Genomic DNA, 21,312 nt, shown 5'->3' with positions numbered 1-21,312 from the left:
AATAGTTAAGAGATTTTATTCTAGTAGCTATAATTACAGTGCTTGTTTGTCGAAATGAAAACTGAAAACAAGTATACAAAACAGTTGATTACTAATCGTGTATTGAAAGCAGTAAGAGGTTCCACGACACCAAATAAACCAGTTCTGAGAACTTCCCCAAGATAAAGTTGAACAGCTCCAGCTTCTTCAGTGTTTATCAAAATACAAAAGAAAACAGTAGAGGTCGTTGTTTTGATGGCAAATCTGACCCTTGCAGGCTGAGGGAGTGAAAGCACATGTAGACCAGGGCTCCCGGGGCTCGGGGCTGAGGTGCTGGGATGACTGGCCTGCCCGCCCGCACTCCTGCTGGTGAGACCCCAGGCAGCCCAGAGGAAGCCAGAATGCCCACACTGCCCCCAGGGAGGCCGGGGTCCCTCCGAGGGGTCCGTGAGCGGTGATGCAGCCCCCAGCCCATCTCCTGGGCAGCCGTGTAAGCACAAGTACAAGCACAAATGCTAGGGGATACAGGATGACCCGAGACAAGAGCGATCACAGGGACCCTATTGTGACCATGCAGAATGGACCGTGGCTGGTTCTGCCCTGTCTCACGTTCCCGACGGGAAATGGCCCACTGGTGGACTGGACTCTGGCTGCCACTGCAGAACCTACACTAGGCACATATCTCCCTTCTGTGTGTTCAAGTGTTCTCCTTTTCTTGTATTTGTAATGATTTTAAAAATGCACTGAGTTTGGGTTAAAAACCAACCACCAAAATGGATCTCAACATAGACCTAATGCCCAGAGGAGGTGTGCCAGGCTGGTCTCACACAGCGACTCCCGGAGGCCCCATGTGCCTAAATCCCTTCTCAGTATTGAACGGTGGGTTGATTCTCTTTATACAATAAAAAAAGCTGAGTAATATTGCATAGGAGTACCAGAAACTGCCTCGTTGGGAACACAAAACTATTTACATTAAATAAAAACCCGGCTGCAGGCTGCGTCTGCACATTTACAGCATGGTGAAGCACACTGTGACCAACCATGGAGACAGCTTCTGGCACTCACACCACATGAGAGTAAAGCAGGGTGGAAGGAGGGAGTGAGGGGAGGGGGACGCGGCTCACTTCTGGTTCCGGAGCTGATTGGACAGCCAGTCCAGTCCCTCATAGAGCCCATCCCCGCTGGTGGCACAGGTGGCCTGAATGTACCAGTTCCTGTGGCGCAGGGAGTGCAGCCCCAGCTTGTCCGTGATCTCAGCTGCATTCATGGCGTTCGGGAGGTCCTGGTGAGAGAGGCCCAGTGGCCTGGGGTCAGCAGATTGCAGGGACCAGCCCTCCTGCCCTGGGACCCCTGGCTGCCCCACCCCTGCCCCCATCCTGCAAGCCGTCCACTGGCACAGGGCACGGTCTGCTGGCAGCCAGGTCCCGCTTGTGCGCCTACCTGCTTGTTGGCAAACACCAGCAGGACGGCATCCCTGAGCTCATCCTCCGCCAGCATCCTCATGAGCTCCTCACGGGCCTCATTCACACGCTCCCGGTCATTGCTGTCAACCACAAAGATGAGACCTGCGGAGCCGTGGGCATTAGTACCAGCACCAAAGGCACCCCGACCTCTCCCTCGGGCCATAGCCCCTCTGCTCACCTTGTGTATTCTGGAAGTAGTGGCGCCACAGAGGCCGGATCTTGTCCTGGCCACCCACATCCCACACGGTGAAGCTGATGTTCTTGTACTCCACGGTCTCCACGTTGAAGCCTGTGGGAGCATGACCTGGGTGAGCCTCGCGAAGAGCTGCCCCCGCCGTCCCCCCACGCCCACTGCCCCCCCTCCTCACCTATGGTGGGAATGGTGGTCACGATCTCACCCAGCTTTAGTTTGTACAGGATGGTGGTCTTCCCTGCAGCATCCAGGCCCACCATGAGAATGCGCATTTCTTTTTTGCCAAAAAGGCCCTTGAAGAGGTTTGCGAAGATATTTCCCATGCTGTAGACTGGTGGGAGCAACACTGGCCAGAGAAACCTGTAGAGACAGGAGTCCTGGGTCTCTGTGCTGCTCAGGGCCAGCAGTGTAGGAACAGCTTGGGGCCCTCCCTCCAGCACCAGATGAGACCTGGTTCCCAAGCAGCAGACATGGAGTCCTGCCCTTACATGGGAGCTCTGGGGATCTCAGGGCAGGTATGACCGAAGCCAGAGGCTGCTGTCACCAGAAAATGATGCCCACATCTGTTCCACCTGCCCTGGGCGTGATATATAACACATGACACATGGAGGGGGGAATGCTTTCAGTGAATGTGAGATGCTCCAGAGTATCGGCAAAGCGGCTGCAACAACCATCCCAGCAGTGACACAGGCCAGAGCCCACCTTCACTGACAAACTGAAGCTTTGCATTCACCCACAGGCAGGACCTGGGCCCTGGGACAGCACAACAGCCATGACATCCGAGGGGGAACCTGTCAGGCGGGGACTTTCACCCCAGGGTGGAAGTAGCCCCTAGGCCACATCAGGGACTATTTGCCCCAGGGTCCCCTCGTTGAGAGCAGAAACCTGGCCTGACCCCTCCACAGGGAGGTACTTTCATTCTAGTTTCCTTTCCTAACAGGGACTTGGGAGACAGTCACTTGCTCAAATGCAGGTTGCCCAGGCATCTAGGTTTTTAACACCTAGCAAAGCCATGTAGCAGGGTGTGGGGCAGCCTTCAGACAAGAGCAATTGTCTGTGTGGACAGAATGTTAGTGTGTTCCAGGCAGGCAGGCAGATAGAGCAGTCCTGAGGTGGAAGGAGCCCAGCCATGCACAGCTGTCCCTAGGAGTGGTCAGGAGACCCCAGGCTTTGGAGCATGGAGAGGATGCAGGCCTGCCTCCATGTCACTTCTGATGACAGGCTCAGGTAGCATCACCAGGGCTCCACTATGTTCAGCCCTCATCACCAGTGAGCACTGGGTGAGAACATATACATTCCCACTCCCCCTAGTTTCAGCACCCAACACACTCTGGCCGAATCACCACCAGAATGACTGTCAAACCTGCCTCATCATTCCTACAACCAGTCCATCAGCACTGGCCCCTAGGATCCAGGAGGCAATGACATTCCTGTTTTATGTGGTAGGTCTGATGCTGTGGTGGCTCCAGGCATGCCCAGTGGAGGCCTTCCAACAGGCTTGAGTACACTTTTTTCAGTTGTTAAAAAATTTTATAATTAAGTCCTCTCTACCCCCAATGTGGGGCCTGAACTTACAACACTGAGATCAAGAATTGCACGCTCTACTGACTGTGCCAGCTGGGCGCCTGGATTCAATGCATTTTTGACGTTTTTATTCTTTTGGTTGTGAACAGTATTTATTCACAAAATTATAATTTAAAATAATCTTTACTGCAACATTTCCTTTTTCCTCAGCCAATTTTCCTAACATATACTCTCTGGGGAACACACATGTTCATTCTCAGTTCACTGTTGAAATCACTAATGAAGAGGTACCCAACCCACAAAGACAAAAAGAAAAAGAGGGCGACAAGGCATTCTAGAAGCCATGGTGGGGTGGGTGGGCCTGACCTCATCATGTGTGTCCTCAGCTCTGCAGGGAAGGGACCTTCTTAGAGCAACTGAACCAGGGGCCCTGCTGCCCCCTGTATCCTTGGCAGGTGAGGTGCTGGACAGACAGGCACTCTACCCCACCGGCCTCCCAGCCAGGGCAGGACCTATGGCTGCTCGTTTCAGGAGGACCCAGAATAGCCATGGCCTAGCTCCCTTTAAAAACCTACCAATGGAAGAAAGGAAAAGAATTTGGGGGTGGGGGGGGTGGGGGACAGAAGACTATTGAAAACAACCACGCAACCCACACCTAGCCCCAAGGCAACAAGGTGATGATCTGATGCAGAAAAAACAAGGACAGGGTGTTGGACACAGGGAAAGGTTCTTGGCAGACCTGACAGCCAAAGTGAAATACACACACACACACACACACACACACACACACACACACGATGGATAAAAAAGATTAGGAGCAATTTAAAAGGTCCACATTGACCTTGGTCATGGGAGTGTCTTTTTAGACACAACACCAGAGGCATGAAACATGAAAGAAACAACTGACATGGGGGACTTCATTAAAGCTACAAACTTCCACTCTGGGCAAGACCATGTCAAGAGAGTAAGACTGACCAGACTGTGAGAAAACATGTGCAACATCAAGGACTGTTGTCTAAGAAATACCCAAAAAGACCATTTAAAATTCAGTAACAAGCAAATTTTTTTCTTTTTCTTTTATTTCTCTTTTCTTTCCTTTTTTAAAAAAATTTTTAAAGATTTTATTTATTTATTCATGAGAGACACACAGAGAGAGGCAGAGACACAGGCTGAGGGAGAAGCAGGCTCCCTACAGGGAGCCCTATGTGGGACTCCATCCTGAGTCTCCAGGATCACGCCCTGGGCTGAAGGCAGCGTTAAACTGCTGAACCACCGCGGCTGCCCAACAAGCAAATTTCAATTGCATTTCGGAACTATAAAATGGGAGACACCTGGGTGGCTGCATCAGTTGAGCTTTTAACTCCTAATTTTGGCTCAGGTCATGATCTCAGGGTCATGGGACTGAGCCCTTCACTGGGCTCCAGAATGGGCACGGGGCCTGCTTAAGATTCTCTCTCCCTCTACCCCTGCAGTTCCTCCTCCTCTTAAAAAAAGAAAAATCGTAAAATGGACCAAAGACCAAACACCTCCCCAAAGACATATAGATGGCAAATGCACACATGAAGAGACTCTCCACATAATACGTCATCAGAGAAATGCAAATCAGAGCTGCCCACTACACACCTATTAGAAAGGCCCAAACCCACGACCCGGTGACACCACCTGCCAGTGAGGATGTGGGGCCACGGGAACTCTAATGCCTCATTGGTGGTTTGTAGGACAGTACAGCTGCTCTGGAAGACAGTTCGGCGGCTTCTGGCAAAACCAAATGCTCTTCCGCTACAACCCAGCCATGGAGCTTCTAGGCACTGTCCCAAAGCAGATCCCCAAATCCCGACTCGGGGGCTTACAGCAGCTTTACCACAATCGCCACAACCGGGAATTGTGAATGCCTACAGACACCTTGGGCCGTCCACACAATGGACAGGACTCAGTGCTGAGAACAAACGGGCTTCTAAACCATAAGGAGCAGTGGGGGAACCTGAGGGGTGGGTTACTGGGTGAAAGCCGCCCATCCCAGCAGGCACGCACTCTGTGATTTCAAGTGTGGGCGTCCTGGAGAAGACGGGGCTGTGGACACAGGAGACAGGTCCCCTCTGTGGGCGCCTGGGGGCAGGGGGGAAGACTCGGGGAGCACTACAGAGCTTTGGGGCCGCGAAACCACCACTGTGTGACCCTGAGACATCCTCCCATATGTGTCCATGCCCACAGCAGGCACAGCACCAGGAGTGAACCTGGAAGACAGGGGTGTGGGCGGGCTCTGGGTGATGTAGCACCAGTGCGGGTCCATCAGCTGGAACCCATGCATCCTCTCTCTGGTGGGGACGCTAACCTGAGGGCGACTGCAAACAGGAGCTCTCTAATCCTTTCCCTCAATTCTACTGGAGCCAGAAACTGCTCCAAAGTCTTTGGGGCAGGGGGAGCAGAAATTCTTAAACAAAATAACATTTAACAGAAACTCCAAAAAACAAAGAGCACAGAAAATTTTGAGAAGTTAGTTCTTAAATGTTCCAGCTCAGGAAAACAGAAACCTCCAGACTGAGGGAGCCTGGGGTACAAACACTGAAACAGATCTACTCAGGACACCAGGGGTCAAAGCACATTATGGAAGGGACACAGCAGGGCTTTCAACCTCCAAGTCTATAATACCCAGCCACAGTAGCAATGCAGGGGAGGGGCAGAGCAAAGGTAAGGCCAGACATGCAAGCCTCCAAGTAGGTGGCTACAGGTGAGGGGAGCCCGGGGGGGCTCCTGCACAGGCTAGAGCAGGAAGGCAGAGTTCCAGAGAAGGGGAAAGCGCTATGCGCATGGCTAAAAACTGGGGCCTGGCAATCCTACTGATGACAGGTGCGATGACAGGTACACAAAAACACCCAGGGATGAAAAGGAACAATAAAGATAGCGTTTTAAGATTTCCTGTGGGAAAAAAAATAAAATAAAATAAAATAAAAAAATAAATAAATAAATAAAAAATAAAAAAAATAAAAAAAAAAAGATTTCCTGTGGGAAAATGTAAGCCAGTCACCAGCTGGCTCAATCACAGTTCCATTACTGTTACTGCTGGGATCCAGGGGCTGAGGCCAGGGCCCAAAGCAGACAAACTAGGACTGTTTGCAGCACATTCATCTAGAAACAGCCCTCAGAGCGGAGCCACGACAGGGGACTGGGGTCTACTTGTTTCAGCGTTACTGGATCTTGTTCTTACCAATCGACACAAGGTCCCAGGGGCCCCCACCTTGTCCCTGGCCTCCTCTGATGAGCTCTCAAGACCAAATGTGGTCCCTGTCCTGCCCGAAGTCCTAGAGCCCCCCAGGGGGGCTGGGGATGAGCATAAAGTCTTGGGTTTACCATTTCCTGTTCTGCAAAAGGTCAAGACTTAGCACAGCATCTGCCACAGGAGACAGTTGACACGGACCGCCAGAGCCATCCTGTGGCCTCTCGGCACAGGTTCTAACATGCAGGACACCTGGCCCAGGTGCTATGTCACACCTTCTGCCACCAGAATCCCTTGAGCTCAAGTCCAAACCCGTCCTTCAGGTTTACGGTGATGATTCTCTGCATCAGGGAGCAATGAAAACATGGACTTTGTCACCAAAGCTCCCTCCTGGGAGGATGAGTGCCACCCCACAGCCCTGTAGGAATGAGTTTTTCCTCTGTTAGGACCAGGAAAAATGTAAAGCAAAGAAGGTGGTGGCCTTTGTTCTCGGATGCAAAGGTCTACTTGGCCACAGGCCAACGCCAACAACGGGGCCTCCCTGGGCAAGCCAGTCCAACGAGATAAAAACGCAGCTCCGTGAGTTTACAACTGTTCCACTCCGATAAATGAACACAACGTGACTGGTTTAGCTGCTGTGGAAAAGTGCAGCCTCGGCATCCCCTCCACAGGCCTGTGAGGTTTCAGGAGACACAAAGGAAGAAAGTCTGCTACCTTCCCTGAAACCGTCAGAGGTGATTACCAACAGAACCTGAACTGTTTGCAGTCGTTAGCCCAAAGAAACCAACAACCTGAGTTTGACTTGGAAAATGAAAACGTGACCCAGGGAGGCAAAGACTTGAGGGTTTGGGCTCCATTCTGTACTGGGAATGGGGAGTTCAGATGGATGAATCCTGTACTCCAATGAAAAGGTGGGAGACACCTGAGCTTTTCTTCTTTCCACCTTTGTGAAAGTCAGGTTTATTGGGCCTGAGTTACACACTGTAAAATGTGCAACTCCGCAGTCCAGACTCTCACTTGATATCTAATGGAAAAGAAATTCACAAACCAAAGACTTTCCCTAGGAGCTGATATGCATTGGGGACCACTTTTTTTTGTGTGTGTGCCCAGGAGAGCATATTCCTATATATTTTATATATATATATATAAGTTCAATTTGTCAACATATAGTATAACACCCAGTGCTCATTTCGGCAAGTGCCCCCACCCAGTGCCCGTCATCCAGTCACCCCAACCCCCCACCCACCTTCCTTTCCACTACCCCTTGTTCGTTTCCCAAAGTCTCTCATGTTTTGTCACCCTCACTGATAGTTTCACTCATTTTCTCTCCTTTTGGGGATCACTTTCTAAGGGTTTCCTGAACAAGCAAATTGTGTCTAGCAGCCACCTATGTGCAGAGACACTCAAAAGCCCAACTCACCCAACATGTAGAATTTGACTGTAAAAGGGGTTTGTTGGTGATATGATCACAATGTGCCACAAAGCAGCTTTTTGCCCACCAACTCAGGACCCCAGTCTCGGGTCATCACTCTGCCTGCAAGCCCAAAACTCCACTTAGTAGCACAGGCTGCTTCGGCAGCTGAGCAGTACATGACACATCATCCCTATTTCATAGAATCAGTCTGTGCCAGTACTAGTGATGAGGTACGTCTCATACTCCTAACACAACTGTGACAAAAGACAGGGATCAACATGCTCACAGGGGCGAGTATTCAGCCTGGCACTCAGTGGATGCAATTAAACTGTAATCTTTTCTCCCACCCAGTGTTATGTACATAACGGACACATCACTGAACGAGTCTCAGGTATGCAACACAATGACTCTGTGGGTAGGTATATACTGCAAAAGGATCATCACAAAAGTCTAGTCAACATCCTTCATGTCCCAAAGTTACATATTATTTTCTTATGAGGAGAACTTCTGATTCTCCTCTTAGGAATGTCTCTATTATAAAATCCAGTCCTGTGAACTAGTCACTGTAGTTCCTGATGTCCCAGGACAGACTTAGACTGTTAAGCCTGCACCTCTGGACCACAGTCACCCAGCCTCCCACTCCTAGCAGGAACTTCCAGCAGGAAGGGACAAGGCACCCAAGCAGAGACTATCCCTCTGCTCTGCACCCTTAGGCCAGCTGTCTACTCGCCCTCACTCTGTGCTCTGCCTCTGAGAGCTGAAGAAGGGGCTGGCAGATCTGACTCAAAGGGCACAGCCAGGGAAATGCAATTTGCTTGCCCTTTGCCTGCTTTAGATTCAGAGTTAAGGGACGCCTAGGTGGCTCAGCGGTTGGGCAAATGCGTTCGGCTCAGGGGGTGATCCTGGAGACCCAGGACTGAGTCCCACATTGGGCTCCTTGCACAGAGCCTGCTTCTCCCTCTGCCTGTGTCTCTGTCCCTCTGTCTCTCATGAATAAATAAAATCTTAAAAAAAAAAAAAAAAAGATTCAGGGGATCCCTGCGTGGCGCAGCGGTTTGGCGCCTGCCTTTGGCCCAGGGTGTGATCCTGGAGACCCGGGATTGAATCCCACATCGGGCTCCCGGTGCATGGAGCCTGCTTCTCTCTCTACCTGTGTCTCTGCCTCTCTCTCTCTCTCTCTGTGACTATCATAAATAAATAATTTAAAAAAAAATGCCATGCTAAAAAAAAAAAATAAAAAAAAAAAAGATTCAGAGTTAAATGCAACAGCTAGAAATGAATTTCGTTATCAGTGTAGCTCCTCTACAGTAACACACATGCCCAAGAATCACTGTCCACTGTCAAAGGGAACAGACCACATGGGGACTGCTGGACTGTAACTCACCCCTCGCCACCAGCTACAAAGACCAAAGCTCCTAACTGAACAACAGATTTAAGGTCTATAGTTCCTCTCACTAAGAGTCTTCAAGTTTTACTATTTTTTAACCTATCCTCAAAACACCTCACCGAAATGAATGGATGGGAACAAATAAGCAGACAAGCTAGCACAGTGTGAACAATATGCACAGGAGACCACTCAACACAGGTCAGTCGGCCCCCGAATCGACTCATCTGAGACAAGACACACACACTGCGGCCTTGCCAGGATGCTGCGTCAGGAGCCTCTCTCAGCTCTGTGCATTCGCCCTGCTGGCAGATGCTGACTGACTGTTCCAACACCATTTCCTCACGCCTGACTTGTCCCTGGGGTGGGGCAGCAGCGATGGGTTGCCTTCCAGGTCCTCCTGCAGGGCTGGTGGTGGGGACCCCTGGCCCTCACTCTACTCTGACTTACAGGTTAAGGGCACAAATACTTTCCTTCTGACCCTAAATGCAGTAAAGTCTGAAGGACCTGTTACTGAAAAAGAAACCCCAAAGATTAAAAAAGCAAATTTGCATCAACCACAACAAATTAAGCTGCAAATTGAGGAATTCAAGTAATTTGTGACAAGGCAGAGCAGCATCTGAAAAACCACCCATCACCCCAAGAAGCATCCTGGGACTGACCCTTACCAATCTGCAGGGGGTTAGTTACTGGTCCTTCTCAAGCCAGCTGGAACTGTAGCTCAATCCCCCACAGTGGCAACCAGAGGACCAGCAGTCTGGGATAGGTCAGGAAACCTCAGACCTCATTCCAGGGACACTCCAGTGCCTTCTCCATGAGGTGCTCACTCAACCTGGGACCTTACCTTGATAGGAAATGGTCCTTTCTACGCTGCCTTCTCGGTGTATCCTCACCACACTCACGAAAGGAGCAACTGCACAAGAGCAGCACCGGGTGCAGAGCTTCAACAACATGCAGCAAACACAAGTGGCAGACCAGGGAACGGGAGTGGAAGAGTGCCAGCATACGCCCTCTGACCCCACCTCCACCGCGAGCAAGTTCTCAGAGGAGTCTTTCATGGTGGGGTCCCCATCCACGTGCTGAGGCTGCTGCACCTTTACTGTGCCTCTTCAGAGGGGTCACCAAAGCCCACCACACAGGCCCTGAGATTCCCCCCCCATACCCTTCTGGGAACCACCTAGGACAAGGAGGCCCCTGAGGCTCTCTCAGCACAGAGGCATGGGGGGCAGATTAAGCTAATCTTTAACCATTGGCTTCTGTCTTCCAGGGACCATTATTGAAAATAAAATAAACGAGCAGCCCCATCTCTTTTCTGTAGGACGGCCTTCCTGAGGACATAGAAAAGCCAAGTGCAGCAGAGGTTCAGCACCTCTGTGGGATCCCCTAGTATATCTGCCCTCTGCCAGTGGTCTTCTCAGGCTCAGGGCCCCTCTACCATGCTGGTCCTGTTCTGGAGGCCACCATCCTTATGGGGACTTCTCATGTCTGGCCATCTCTCCATGGTGGCCTCTTCCTGCTCTGGCCACACTTGCAACCACAGACAGCCCTGGTGCCCATACCATCCTCTGCTTGAAGCCCCTCAGATGAACAGGAGGTCCCATCAGGTCAGCATCCTGCACATTCACATTCTGGTACCACCGCCTCCAGGGACCCCCCCGCCCCCGCAGACTCCTTTCCCACAGATCTCCCAGCAAGACTGAACCCCAAACATAACCTAGCAACCTCCTCCTAGGTCCTTGGGTCCAAACCCCAGAGATACCCACCACCTCAATTTGTGCCCCTCATCCCCCATCTGCCTGCTTCACCAGCAACTGCCCTCACCCCTCCCTCTGAAAGGCACCAGTACCTGCCCATGAACTGGCCCTGGCCCCCTCATCTCCCCTCTGGCATCCCAATAGCCTGTGGCTTCCACCCCACCAGCAAGGGGTCTGCTGGTCAGAGTCAAATGCCTGCATACTACCTGTCATGCTAGGGTGCTCACAAGGGTCACGGCTGACACCATGGAGTTTCATGTGCCACACCATCATCTCAAGAGGAAGCTGGCAGCCAGCACAACCAGCACACACCCTGGACTGCAAAAAACCGGTCATGTTGCTCCACCTATCACCAAATGGGGAAATAAAGGGCAGTGACCCATTATCAAACATGTGCTTCCAGAGTAGGAACGACCACACTACAAATTCCGCCAAACCACCTGCCAGAGACTGCTGCAAATGCACACCACTGCAGCACATGTCAGGGCCTCAGATCTGAGGACACGGTGGCTCTGTCGACAAAGCAGTTAAGTTTCTCCTGGAAACAGAAAGAAACTCTGTAATAAAGTTCTACAAAGAACAAAATACAATCTTCCTTGATTTGCAAGGTAGTCGCATTTATGGAAAATTCAGAACATCTATTAAAACCACACACACACACACACACACACACACACACACACACACACGTGTTGCTTCTGTACACAAAACACAGATACGAGGTCACACAGAACGCATTCTTCCCAGTCCCACAAACTCCAGGGTGCTGGGACCACTGGCTTGCAGTAGGCTTCCCCGCCCTCCTCACCCAAACTGCTCCTGGCAGGTGTCCAAACCCACCAGGTGCACTCCTGCCAAAGGGCCTCAGCACTGAGGGCTCCTCCAGCAGGGAGAAGCTTTCTGTTTCTCCCACACATCCACAGGACCCCTTCTAACCCTCTGTCCTCACACCCCTCTCCAACATCGCACATCCATCCACCCTGTCTCATGCTCCACCAGTGGGGCTTCCTCCACTGCTCACCCATAAGATCAACTGTCAGGGAGCAGAGGAAAAACCATAAAGCCACACCTATCAGGACCCAGAAGGATTAAAACGTAGAAAGACTAATCATACATCTATAAATATGCTTTTCCTAAAAAAAAAAAAAAAACAAAAAACAAAAAAAAAAAACGAGTTTGTCAGGAAAAACCCATCAGGTCAACAATGAGTTTCATGCTGGGGCAGTCTGACAATCCTCTGACATTCCAGGGAGGCAATCAGGGCTGTAGAGACATGGCAAGCGTGTGCATCTCGGCAAGGGCCCATACCATGGGACCTCAGGTACTAAATGTTTTCTTCACTCTCCTCAAGAATTGGCAAAACCTTCCATCACTTTGACAGAGAGAAACACTAAAAGCTATTATTATTTTCAACGAAGTTTCACCACCCATACCAACAGAACATAGGGTATTTTTTAACATGAATTAATAGTTTCAATTAATCAGGAATCCCATGCTCACCTACAGATAGGAAAATTCACATGGAAAACACACTGTTGGCAGCAATTTTTAAGACAGCCTCTGTTTTGAATCCTGTGATCAAAACGCTGGCAATTTAAGTCTCTCTTCATTGCTACCCCTCATGAATGAGACTACGCAGAATCTTGAAACTGCTTTCTTGGCCACCTGCACCTAGGTCAAACTGATGCGATACTGAAGAACGTCACGTTAAAAGGTAACAGAGCTAACCACCAAGTTTTCTGTTTGACTTCCTTATACTGCACCACACAAATGATTTCACACGTACTACAAACCAAAAGACATGAGATGTTTAACATTTGACTTGTCTTTTAAAATCCCTTCTAGTTCGCTAGCATCCCTATGAGAAGCAAATTTATTAAAATGTATGTGGATCCTAAGTGGGCCTCCCTTTAATTTATGCTGTACACTAAAGGTCACCTCTGCAGCCTCAGAGATACATAGAAACATTTGTGTCCTAAACAGTATCACCCCCATGCTTGTAAAATCTCAGCCCACCTTCTGCTTCTGTGCTTTTTGTTTCTTCTCTTCTTTAGTCAGGGCTGGAGAGGAGCCCCCTCTGCCCTATCTTCTGTGGACAGGCTGCTGAGCTCTCCTGGCCAGGGTGTGCAGAGACCAGGACACAAGGGGCTATAGGGACGTTTGCCACTGCTCCCGACTCACACAAGGAAGTTGGGGAGGCAGGCCTGCAGGGGATGGCCTATGATGCTCCTAAGGACACAAAGCTCTGAGGCTCTTTTCGTGAACCTTGTCACATTTCTTTTAGCTCGTCAGGCCAACCCATCCAAGAGCATGCACAATCTCCCAGGACAGTGACAAACTGTATAGTAGTTACACTACACCTACGCTTTAGAGTTCCTAGTAATCACCAGAATATGCACCTAGGACGACGTAAATCAGCTGAGGGTCACTTGCGTGACCTGGAATCCCCTCAGCCTCCTCCCCATCCATCCACCACCCCCAATACTCTGGACTCACATGCTCACTATCCCACTCTTCCTCTTTCTCATGCGTGCCCTAAGCTATTCTTTCCCGGCCACATAGCAAGTCACTCAATCCACTACTGGGTCAAGACCAAATACCGGCCATGCCAACAAGGAGATGGGAGTACAGGACCTAAGCTCTTACCTAACTTCAGGAAGCCAAGGAAGAAAGAGAGCAGACTGAAATTCACACACCAAGACACCCTCTTGAAGAACTGGAAGGATGGAGTGCAGCTTCTCACAGCAGGTGAGCACACTCGCTATGGACCTGCACAGGCTCATCCCTCTGGCCACCTGACTGGAGACCACACCCAGCAATACTGAAACAAGCAGAGAAGCCCAAGGGTGCCTTCCTGGACTTCCGAGCCTGTCCAGTCTGGGGAGACACAGCTCAGCAGGTCTGAATGTCCTCTTTGTGGAGCACACAAAGCTAACAGTTCGACCACGTGGGAGAAACCAGAACTGTGAGGGGCACACCACCAATTTCTGCTTTTGGGGGCAATCAGACAGCACATGAATCAGCCATTCTCCAAACCCACTACCTCAAGTCCTTTGAAGTAGCAAATCTGGACACCTGTCTCTGAAGGCAGCCTCCTAGGAAGCAGAGGCTCCATAATGCCCCAGTGATGTGGATTATTTCCAGCAAGGCATTCCTGAAAACAGGGACAACTCTGCAGAAGCACATCTACGTTCAGCCCATTAACAAGACCAAATCCTTAGGGGAGGAGGACAAGACGCTCTAACAAAATGGCTAGATTGGTGATTAACACACACTCAACTCCCTCTAATTCTGGAGCCAGCTGGTGAGAGCATATGCATTTCCAGCTTGTGCAGTTAGGGTACTCCGTGCTTGCCGACACTCCAAGCGATATCGGCAGCCCCGCAGTGGGTCCCCCATATAATACACTGGGAGAGGTCTGTCTCAGCACAGCTACAACACAGCCTGGCGTCCTTCACACAGACACACAAAGCCAGAAATGCAGAACCAGCCATGCAAACAGCAGACAGAAAAACGTGCTGACCACTCACTTGCTAGTTCTGAAACAAGAACTACAACCGACCACTGGAACACCAGCAGCAGGCCCAAGGCACAGCACTAACAGTGACTTCCGGGACCACCCCAAAGCTCTGCGTTCCCTCCTCCTGTCAACGACTTCTTGTGCAATTCTGCTTGACGTTTGAGGAAATGGGAGGGTGCCACGAGCTCAGAGGGCAGTCGGAGCTAAGCACTCTACACTAACCAGCAAGCCTTGTTAACCCCTGGCTCAGCACCACCCGCACCATGCAACAAGTGAGCGCTAGGGCGCAGGGCCTTCCCATCTCTGCCCACCGCGGGCGGCCGGGAAGCAAGGCCCGTGTCCTGGCCCCACCACCGGCGCTTCCTGGGGCCGCAGAGGCTACCATCGGACCCCAGGACCCCTCCCCGGGGCACCGGTACGGGAAGGCTGCCCCGTCCCACCCCCGTCCTCCGAGCCCACAGGAACGGGGCTCAAACCCTGGCCCTCGCGTGACCTTGGCAGCGTCCCGGACCCCGGGCTTCGGTTTCCTGGTCCTCGAGACCCCGAGGCGGGAGGCCTCGCAGGCGGAGCAGGAAGCAGAGCTTCCTGGGGAGCCCGTGGCCCGGGCCGGACTTCCGGGCGTCCACCCCGGCGGCTCTACGGGGCGCGAGGCCGCGGCGGGGCGCTGGGGCAGCCGACCCTCGCCCGGGGCTCCGCCGCCGCCGCGGTCCCCTCTCACGGCCGGCTCTCGGCTCCTAGCCCCCGCCCCGGCCCCGACCCGCCCCGACCCCCCACCCTAGCCTCGACGCCAGGCCCGCTCTTGGCACCCTTCCCCCCAGCCCCGGCCTCGACCCGGCCTCAACTTGACCCCAGCCCAGCCTCGACCCCCGGCCCAGTCCTCGACCCCCGCACTGCCTCGTTCCTCATCCCAGCCTCGACCTCGGACTCGACTCGAGCCCGCCCCCGTCTCCATCCCCGGCCCGGCCCAGCCCGCCGCGCCCGCCCCGCCTCGGCCCCGGCCCCCGCCCCCGGCCCCCGGCCCCCGGCCCCCGGTCCCGGCCCCGGCCTCGGGCCTCGCCACCCCGGCCTCACCCCGGCCCCCGCCCCGCCCGGCCTCACATGGCCCTCACCGCTCCGCCGCCACGGCGGTGGGCAGGGCCTCGCGGGGCCGGGACCGCCCCCGCCACCCAGCCCCGGCCTCGACCCCGGCCCCGGCCCGCCGCCTCACCCTCGGCGGCCGCGACGAGGCTACTGCTCGGAGCCAGGCGTTGGTTTCGCTCCCACAAGATGGCGGCTCTGACGGCGGCCACGTCAGTGCCTCCTGCCGCGGGGGACGCTGGGGGACGGGGCGGGCCCGCCTGCGGCTCCGCCCACTCCCCGCCGCAGCGCGCACGCGCAGACTCTGGGCAGGAGCGGGCGCGCGGGGACGAGGACTCACCGCGCGGGCGTACTTGCTTTCCCTGGCCCGGGGCGGAGTCAGCCTGCCCGCGCCCCGCTTTTTGCCGACCGCGGGTGTCTCAAACCCACCTACTGATGTAGATGAAGGGCCGAGGTGGGGAAGGGCCCTGCGGCCGCGGTGCACGAAAGGGCGCCTGTGCCCTCCCTAACCGAGCAGGTCCCGGTGGACCAGCGGCCCGGTGTGGGAATCGCGGCCGCAGTCGGTGCCCGGGCCCCGGCGCGACCCCAGAGCCCACCCGACGGAGCAGGCCGCAGACCGAATAAAGAAGCCGCGTCCAGTGGCGCAGCCAGGCTGGGGACAGCGCTGCCCCGGGGTCGCCGCGAGCCGAGGTCCCGGAACACTGGAAGGAGGAGCCCCCTCCCCCGGGAAGCCTCCTTGCGCTGGTCTGAGGGGCGCCGCTCCCCAGGCCCCAGGCTCAGGCCCCGGCTGTGATCCCACGGAGGACCTGACTCTTCCCTCCTGCCCGAAACGTGCCTCGAAGCCTCATGCAACGTGCCCTCAGGGGTCTACACCTCCAGGAGTGGCACAGAATCCCGGTAGTGCTGGCCCCCTACCCCCAGAGACCAGTCCTGCCAGATTATGCTGGTGGCCCTGTGTCTTCAGAAACTTTCTTTGAAATTTAAAAAATCCTAGAAAATCTAGTCAGGAAGGAGTGTCCAAAAGATACACGCACAGTTTAAAAACGAATGATTCCTGTGCGCGGCCTCTCGGTGAAGGCATCCGCCGTCCTCTTGATTCCGTCCTTCCTGGCTTGTCCCCTGTGGGGGGGAAGGGGCATTTTTAGGCTGTGGAGGCCGAGAAAATTAAGGCCATTCCACTTTAAGTTCAGCGTTAGCACAAGTGCAGCCATCCCAGGCCCCTGCGAAGAAGAGCTGAACTTTACCTTACTTCAGTTACAGGAAGAAAACAGCTTGCAGCTTAATGGCCTAGAAAGCCCCTATTAGAATAAGAACAGAGCTCAATGCCCTTGAAGGCCCCTTATCAAAATGTAAACAGAACTTGAGGAATTGCTTCACCCCTTCTTGGGGTCCCCTAGACCAGCCCTTAAAACTAAGCTAAAACCCTGCTCTGCTGTGTCGGGTGTACTTGGACCGAAACTCGAGCTTGTAAATAAACACTCGTGTGTTTGCATCAGTGTCAGCTCCTTGGTGGTTTCTCGGATTCTTGGTGGTTTCTCAGATTTGCAATCTTGGGCCCAACAAGGCCAGGCCACACAGGTATGGGGTTCATCAGGGGAAGGATCCCTGCCCCCGCAGGAGATCTGTCAGTGAGCGAGGAAGTGCCAGGGGGTTTCCTGGAGGAAACCGAGGCCCAGGTGCTCACCAGAGGTTCTCCAGGGAACTATGGCCCTCTGCCCCTCTTCCCTGAAGCCCACAGATAAGACACCCTGGGGACATATAGATGGCATGGGGTGCCTGCCCACCTCCTGCCAGGAGGGGGTGAGGTGAGCTGGCTGCAGGGCACTCTAGATTCTCACCTCTAGTCTGACCTCTGACCAGGGGCTTGGGTCAATCTCCTATTCCCTAGGGGGCCCAGGCCCAGGCCCAGGTCCAACACAAGGATGCTAAACAGGAAGGGTGGCTGGGAAAGCAACTCAAGGATCGGAGGACTGGCAGGAGCATAGGGGCAGAGGAGGGGATTGGTGGGGCGCTGGGGATACTCCCTCCTTTGGGGTGCCCTGGCCGGCAGGCACCTCTCACAGCTATGTGATGGGTGTTGTTTGGGGAGGCTGAGCATACTCAGAGAGGTTGCATGAGGCTGGGCCTCCTGCCTGCCCCATCAGCACCTGTGCTATTGTGCCAGCCGCACCCTGCTGCCCAGGACAGGGGCTGCTATCTTGGGTGTCTCCAGATCACTACTCAGTTAAGGCCCTCATTATCTGGCACCTAGGACAGTGTGGGGAGAGGGGCCTCTGGTTCCCTGGTCTGAACATGGACCCCTGAGCCCAGAGGGGACCCCAAGACAAATTCCTGTCCAGATGGGTGAGGGCCCCACATCTCCCTCTGCTCTGTTTCCCTCTTCCCCAGGCCTAGCCCCAAAGCCCACCTTCCTGCATGTCCCTCCTAGGCCAGGCTGCGGTACCTTCGGCCCCTACACACCACCCCTCATTCCCCACCCCAGCCCGAGGCTGCCCTGCCTCCTGTCCTGGGGCCAACCAGGCGGTGACTCTCATCCCTGTGGTCATGCCAGCATCCCATGGTGGGCAGGGTGTGGGCACCACCCAGAGTCACACATGGGGGAGGCCTGCATCGCCTTAAGGCCCTTGAACATCCCTGCTTACCTGTACCCACTCCTGCCTCCGTTTCCCCATCTCTGAACCCTTACTGTGGCCTCCTCCCCCAGCCCAGCTCGTGGGGCCCCTGATCATCCCTGGCCCAGGCTGGAAGTACTCCTGATCTGGGGCTTTGCTCCTTCTGTCCCGGGCTGGGCAGCCCCTGCATGTGTTCTTGACTCCTCCACCTGGGGCACCGTGGCCCTCCTGGGGCAGGCCAGCGGCATGGGGCAAGAGTATCTCCCGCCTGGTTCTCAGCGCCTGGGGAGACAGCGGGGGAAGCCGAATGGGGTGCCCCACGCAGCAGGCACCGTTTCTCTGCTCTGAAGCCCTCTGTCTGCCATGTAGCATTCCTCACCAAACGCAGTCGTCCTTCCCAAACAGCAGGAGGCCAGGACCTGTGGATTTGTGGGCAACACAAACCCCACTTTCCTATCACATTATAGCTGGTATGGGAGCCAGTGGCAGGTTCCTGCCCCCCTCACACCTGCAGTCAGGGAAGGTGCCAGCCCACCAGCAGCCCCGTCATCCTGTGGAGCCACTGGGAACCTCCCACCCTTGAGGTCGTGCACCCAGGGTGCTTTTCTGCTTTCAGTAACTGGATCTGTTCCTGTGGAAATGGAACCCCATTTATTTTAGACACTAATGAGACAGGGCCCCTTTCACCAGCCTGATAGGGGGTCTCTGCGGCGCACATAGCCTCCACATTCCAAATCAACAGGGACCCCCGACACCTGCTGGCCTCAGATGCTGCTCTCACTTGTGGGGCCCCGGCAGATAGTCTGTGGGCGCCTGTCTCAGCCCCGCTTCCCCACGGTGGTTGGAATGGGGTCTCTGGGGTGGCCCTGGCCCCGGCCCCCACCCCAGCCAGCAATGGCACAGCTAAGCCCACCCAGCTGACAGCATGGTTCCCACTAGCCTGAGAGGCCACCAGGACTGGCTGGGGCATTGGCTCTTGCCCAGGCAATGTGGACAGCTAGACCCCTGGAGGGCCCCTGGAGGGTGGCAGAGCCTCTGGGCCCCACGCCTGCACCTCCTCCCACCTGAGCTTGGGCCTGGCTCTGTGGTATCCAGCCTGGGGGGTGGGGTACCGCACCCGATCTCATGGTGTGTCACACCCCCAGCCTCCAGCCTCACCCAAAGACAGTGGCCAGGGCGCTCAACTGCTTGGCACCCCGACCCCCAGCCCCGCTTCCCTGTGAGCCCGGGTCCTGGGGGACAATTCTGGTGGGGACAGGACAGGCTGCCTTGGTGACCAGTGGCTTCTCTGGGACAAGCCGTGGCGAGCAGCCATGGGGGCCCTGGTGTGTCCCAATGTTTTAAATGGATACGCACGTGTATTCAGGGAGTGTTGGGACACGGATGCATCCATGCACTTGGCGGGGCCACCCCCGGTTGCTGGGTCCACGGAGGTGCGAATTGGGCTGCAGGGAGTATCGTTACGCTGGCGTGGCAGGAATACTGTCCCTTGGGTGGCACCTGGAGCGGACTTGGGGTGAGATGGCAGGGCATCTTTACCCAGGTCCGACCCACCAGCCTTTGGGAGCAGCCATGCGGCTGACACCCTCGCAGGCGGGCCTCCCCTCTGCGGCTCTGCACAGAGCCATTTTGGAGGGGAGGCCACTGGTACTCAGGGCCTGGCCAGGCTGGGCTGCCCTTCCAGGGGGTCTCAGAATGGAGCCCCCACCCTCAGACTGGGGTCTTCCCTGGCCTCCTGGCTTCACCATCCACAGGGCACCCCCCCTCTTGCCCCTGCATTACCTTGTTGGAGCAGACGACTCTGGCCCTCCCCAGTGGCACCCCTGCCCTCTTCCCTCTGCCCTCTCCCCTTTAGTAACACCCTGAGCCTGCCCCTCTTCCTAGGGACCGGGGGCAGAGAGGAGCCTTCCCTATGTTGGAGAAAATCCTCCCTGGGCCCTGTGAAGGGAGCAGTGGACCCTTAGCCAGGGCCCACCTGGGACAGCAGCAGGACCTGAGTCTGAGCTCAGAGCTCACCAACCAGCCTTGGGGTGTCCCGTCAGGGCACATGGCCGGGGTGTGTGGTGCGGCTGCATCTGTGGCGCAGGCACTAGAGTCTGCTCTAGTCACAGCTGTCAGGAATATCTGGGGGCCAGGGGTGCAGCCAGGCGGGCAGGGGCCAGCCTGGGGCAGGAGCAGCCCTGGAAGGTGGGACAGCATGCGTGAGCTACTGTCACTGGAGGCATAGAGAGGAGGTTCAGTGGTTTTCCAGCACAGGAGTTTGGCATCAGGTAAGGCTTGCTGAAAGTGAGCTGGAGCTATAGTCCATTATGTGTTGTATAGAAGAAAGTCTGACGTGGGAAAGCTGGAGTGGAAGAGCTTCCTTTTGTCCCTGGAGCACGTGTTTGAAGGGCAGTGTGGGTAAAGGGTACGAGTGATACGTGGACACAGTCAGTCGGGGTGGAAGGAGAGCCCTCTGTGGGGCCTGAGGTGTGTCTGGGGGGTGCCTGGCACCCTGTGAGGTGGTGGGTTCGGGAGGGAGGAGGTGGTTGGGACCCCATGGGTCTGGCACGGAAACATGCACTGGGAGGGCTGTAACCCCCAGCTTCACTGGGATGAAGTTGTTCTCTTGAGGTCGACCCCAAGTTCGAGGCCCAGACAGAGGGCAAAGGGGGAACCCCGCCAGGCCACGAGGCTCTGTGCATTCAGGGTTCTGAGAACCCCAGCCATGTGCCCCAAACCTGGGGCCCCTGCTCAGGGAGGCAGGAGGGACCCTCCTGAGCCTTCAAGGTGACCTGGTCTCCAGACCTGGGAAAGGACAAAGCCTGGTCTCCTGAGCCACCCGGTGGTGGTCAGTGGCCGCAGCAGCCTGCACCTTCGGGTGGGTGCTCCTCACTCACTCAGTGGGTTCGTGCCTGAAAGAGTGGGGGCTCTTTGGACACCATCTCCCTGCTCTGTCTGTGTCCACGTGGTCTCTGCACACAGGCACCGCTCTGGGGCTCGGGGTTACCATGGCTCTGGCTACTGGGGTCAGACCCATGCCCTCCTGGGCCATCCCAGGCAGGACCAGCAGCGGGCCGCCTGGCAGCAGCTTGTGAAGACACCCCGTCACCCCACTCCCTTCACTCATTGCCCCCAAAGCCTGGTGTCTGCAGGAAACTAGGTGTGGATGTCAGTCCTGCAGCCATAGGTATTGCAA

The 21,312-nt window shown here is 54.9% G+C and overlaps 1 protein-coding gene across 2 annotated transcripts; it reads right to left on the bottom strand.

Moving 5' to 3' along the window:
• ARF1 (ADP ribosylation factor 1) lies at positions 1–15,764 on the bottom strand. 2 transcript variants are annotated; one of them, XM_041727689.1, is made up of 5 exons: positions 15,653–15,764; positions 1,811–1,995; positions 1,621–1,731; positions 1,420–1,544; positions 1–1,261 (listed from the first exon to the last, which is right to left on the bottom strand). In XM_041727689.1, exons 2-5 carry the CDS (start codon positions 1,956–1,958, stop codon positions 1,100–1,102), a joined length of 546 nt encoding a protein of 181 aa, XP_041583623.1. In that variant the 5' UTR covers positions 1,959–1,995; positions 15,653–15,764; the 3' UTR covers positions 1–1,099. The 2 variants fall into 2 exon arrangements, with proteins under 2 accessions (XP_041583623.1, XP_041583622.1); XM_041727688.1 differs by lacking the exon at positions 15,653–15,764 and adding an exon at positions 15,555–15,572.
• Between the last annotated feature and the right edge of the window lie 5,548 nt (positions 15,765–21,312).

The sequence above is a fragment of the Vulpes lagopus genome, chromosome 13 (assembly GCF_018345385.1).
Source record: "Vulpes lagopus strain Blue_001 chromosome 13, ASM1834538v1, whole genome shotgun sequence".
Classification (NCBI taxonomy): domain Eukaryota; kingdom Metazoa; phylum Chordata; class Mammalia; order Carnivora; family Canidae; genus Vulpes; species Vulpes lagopus.
This window is presented reverse-complemented; position numbering and strand designations above follow the sequence as displayed.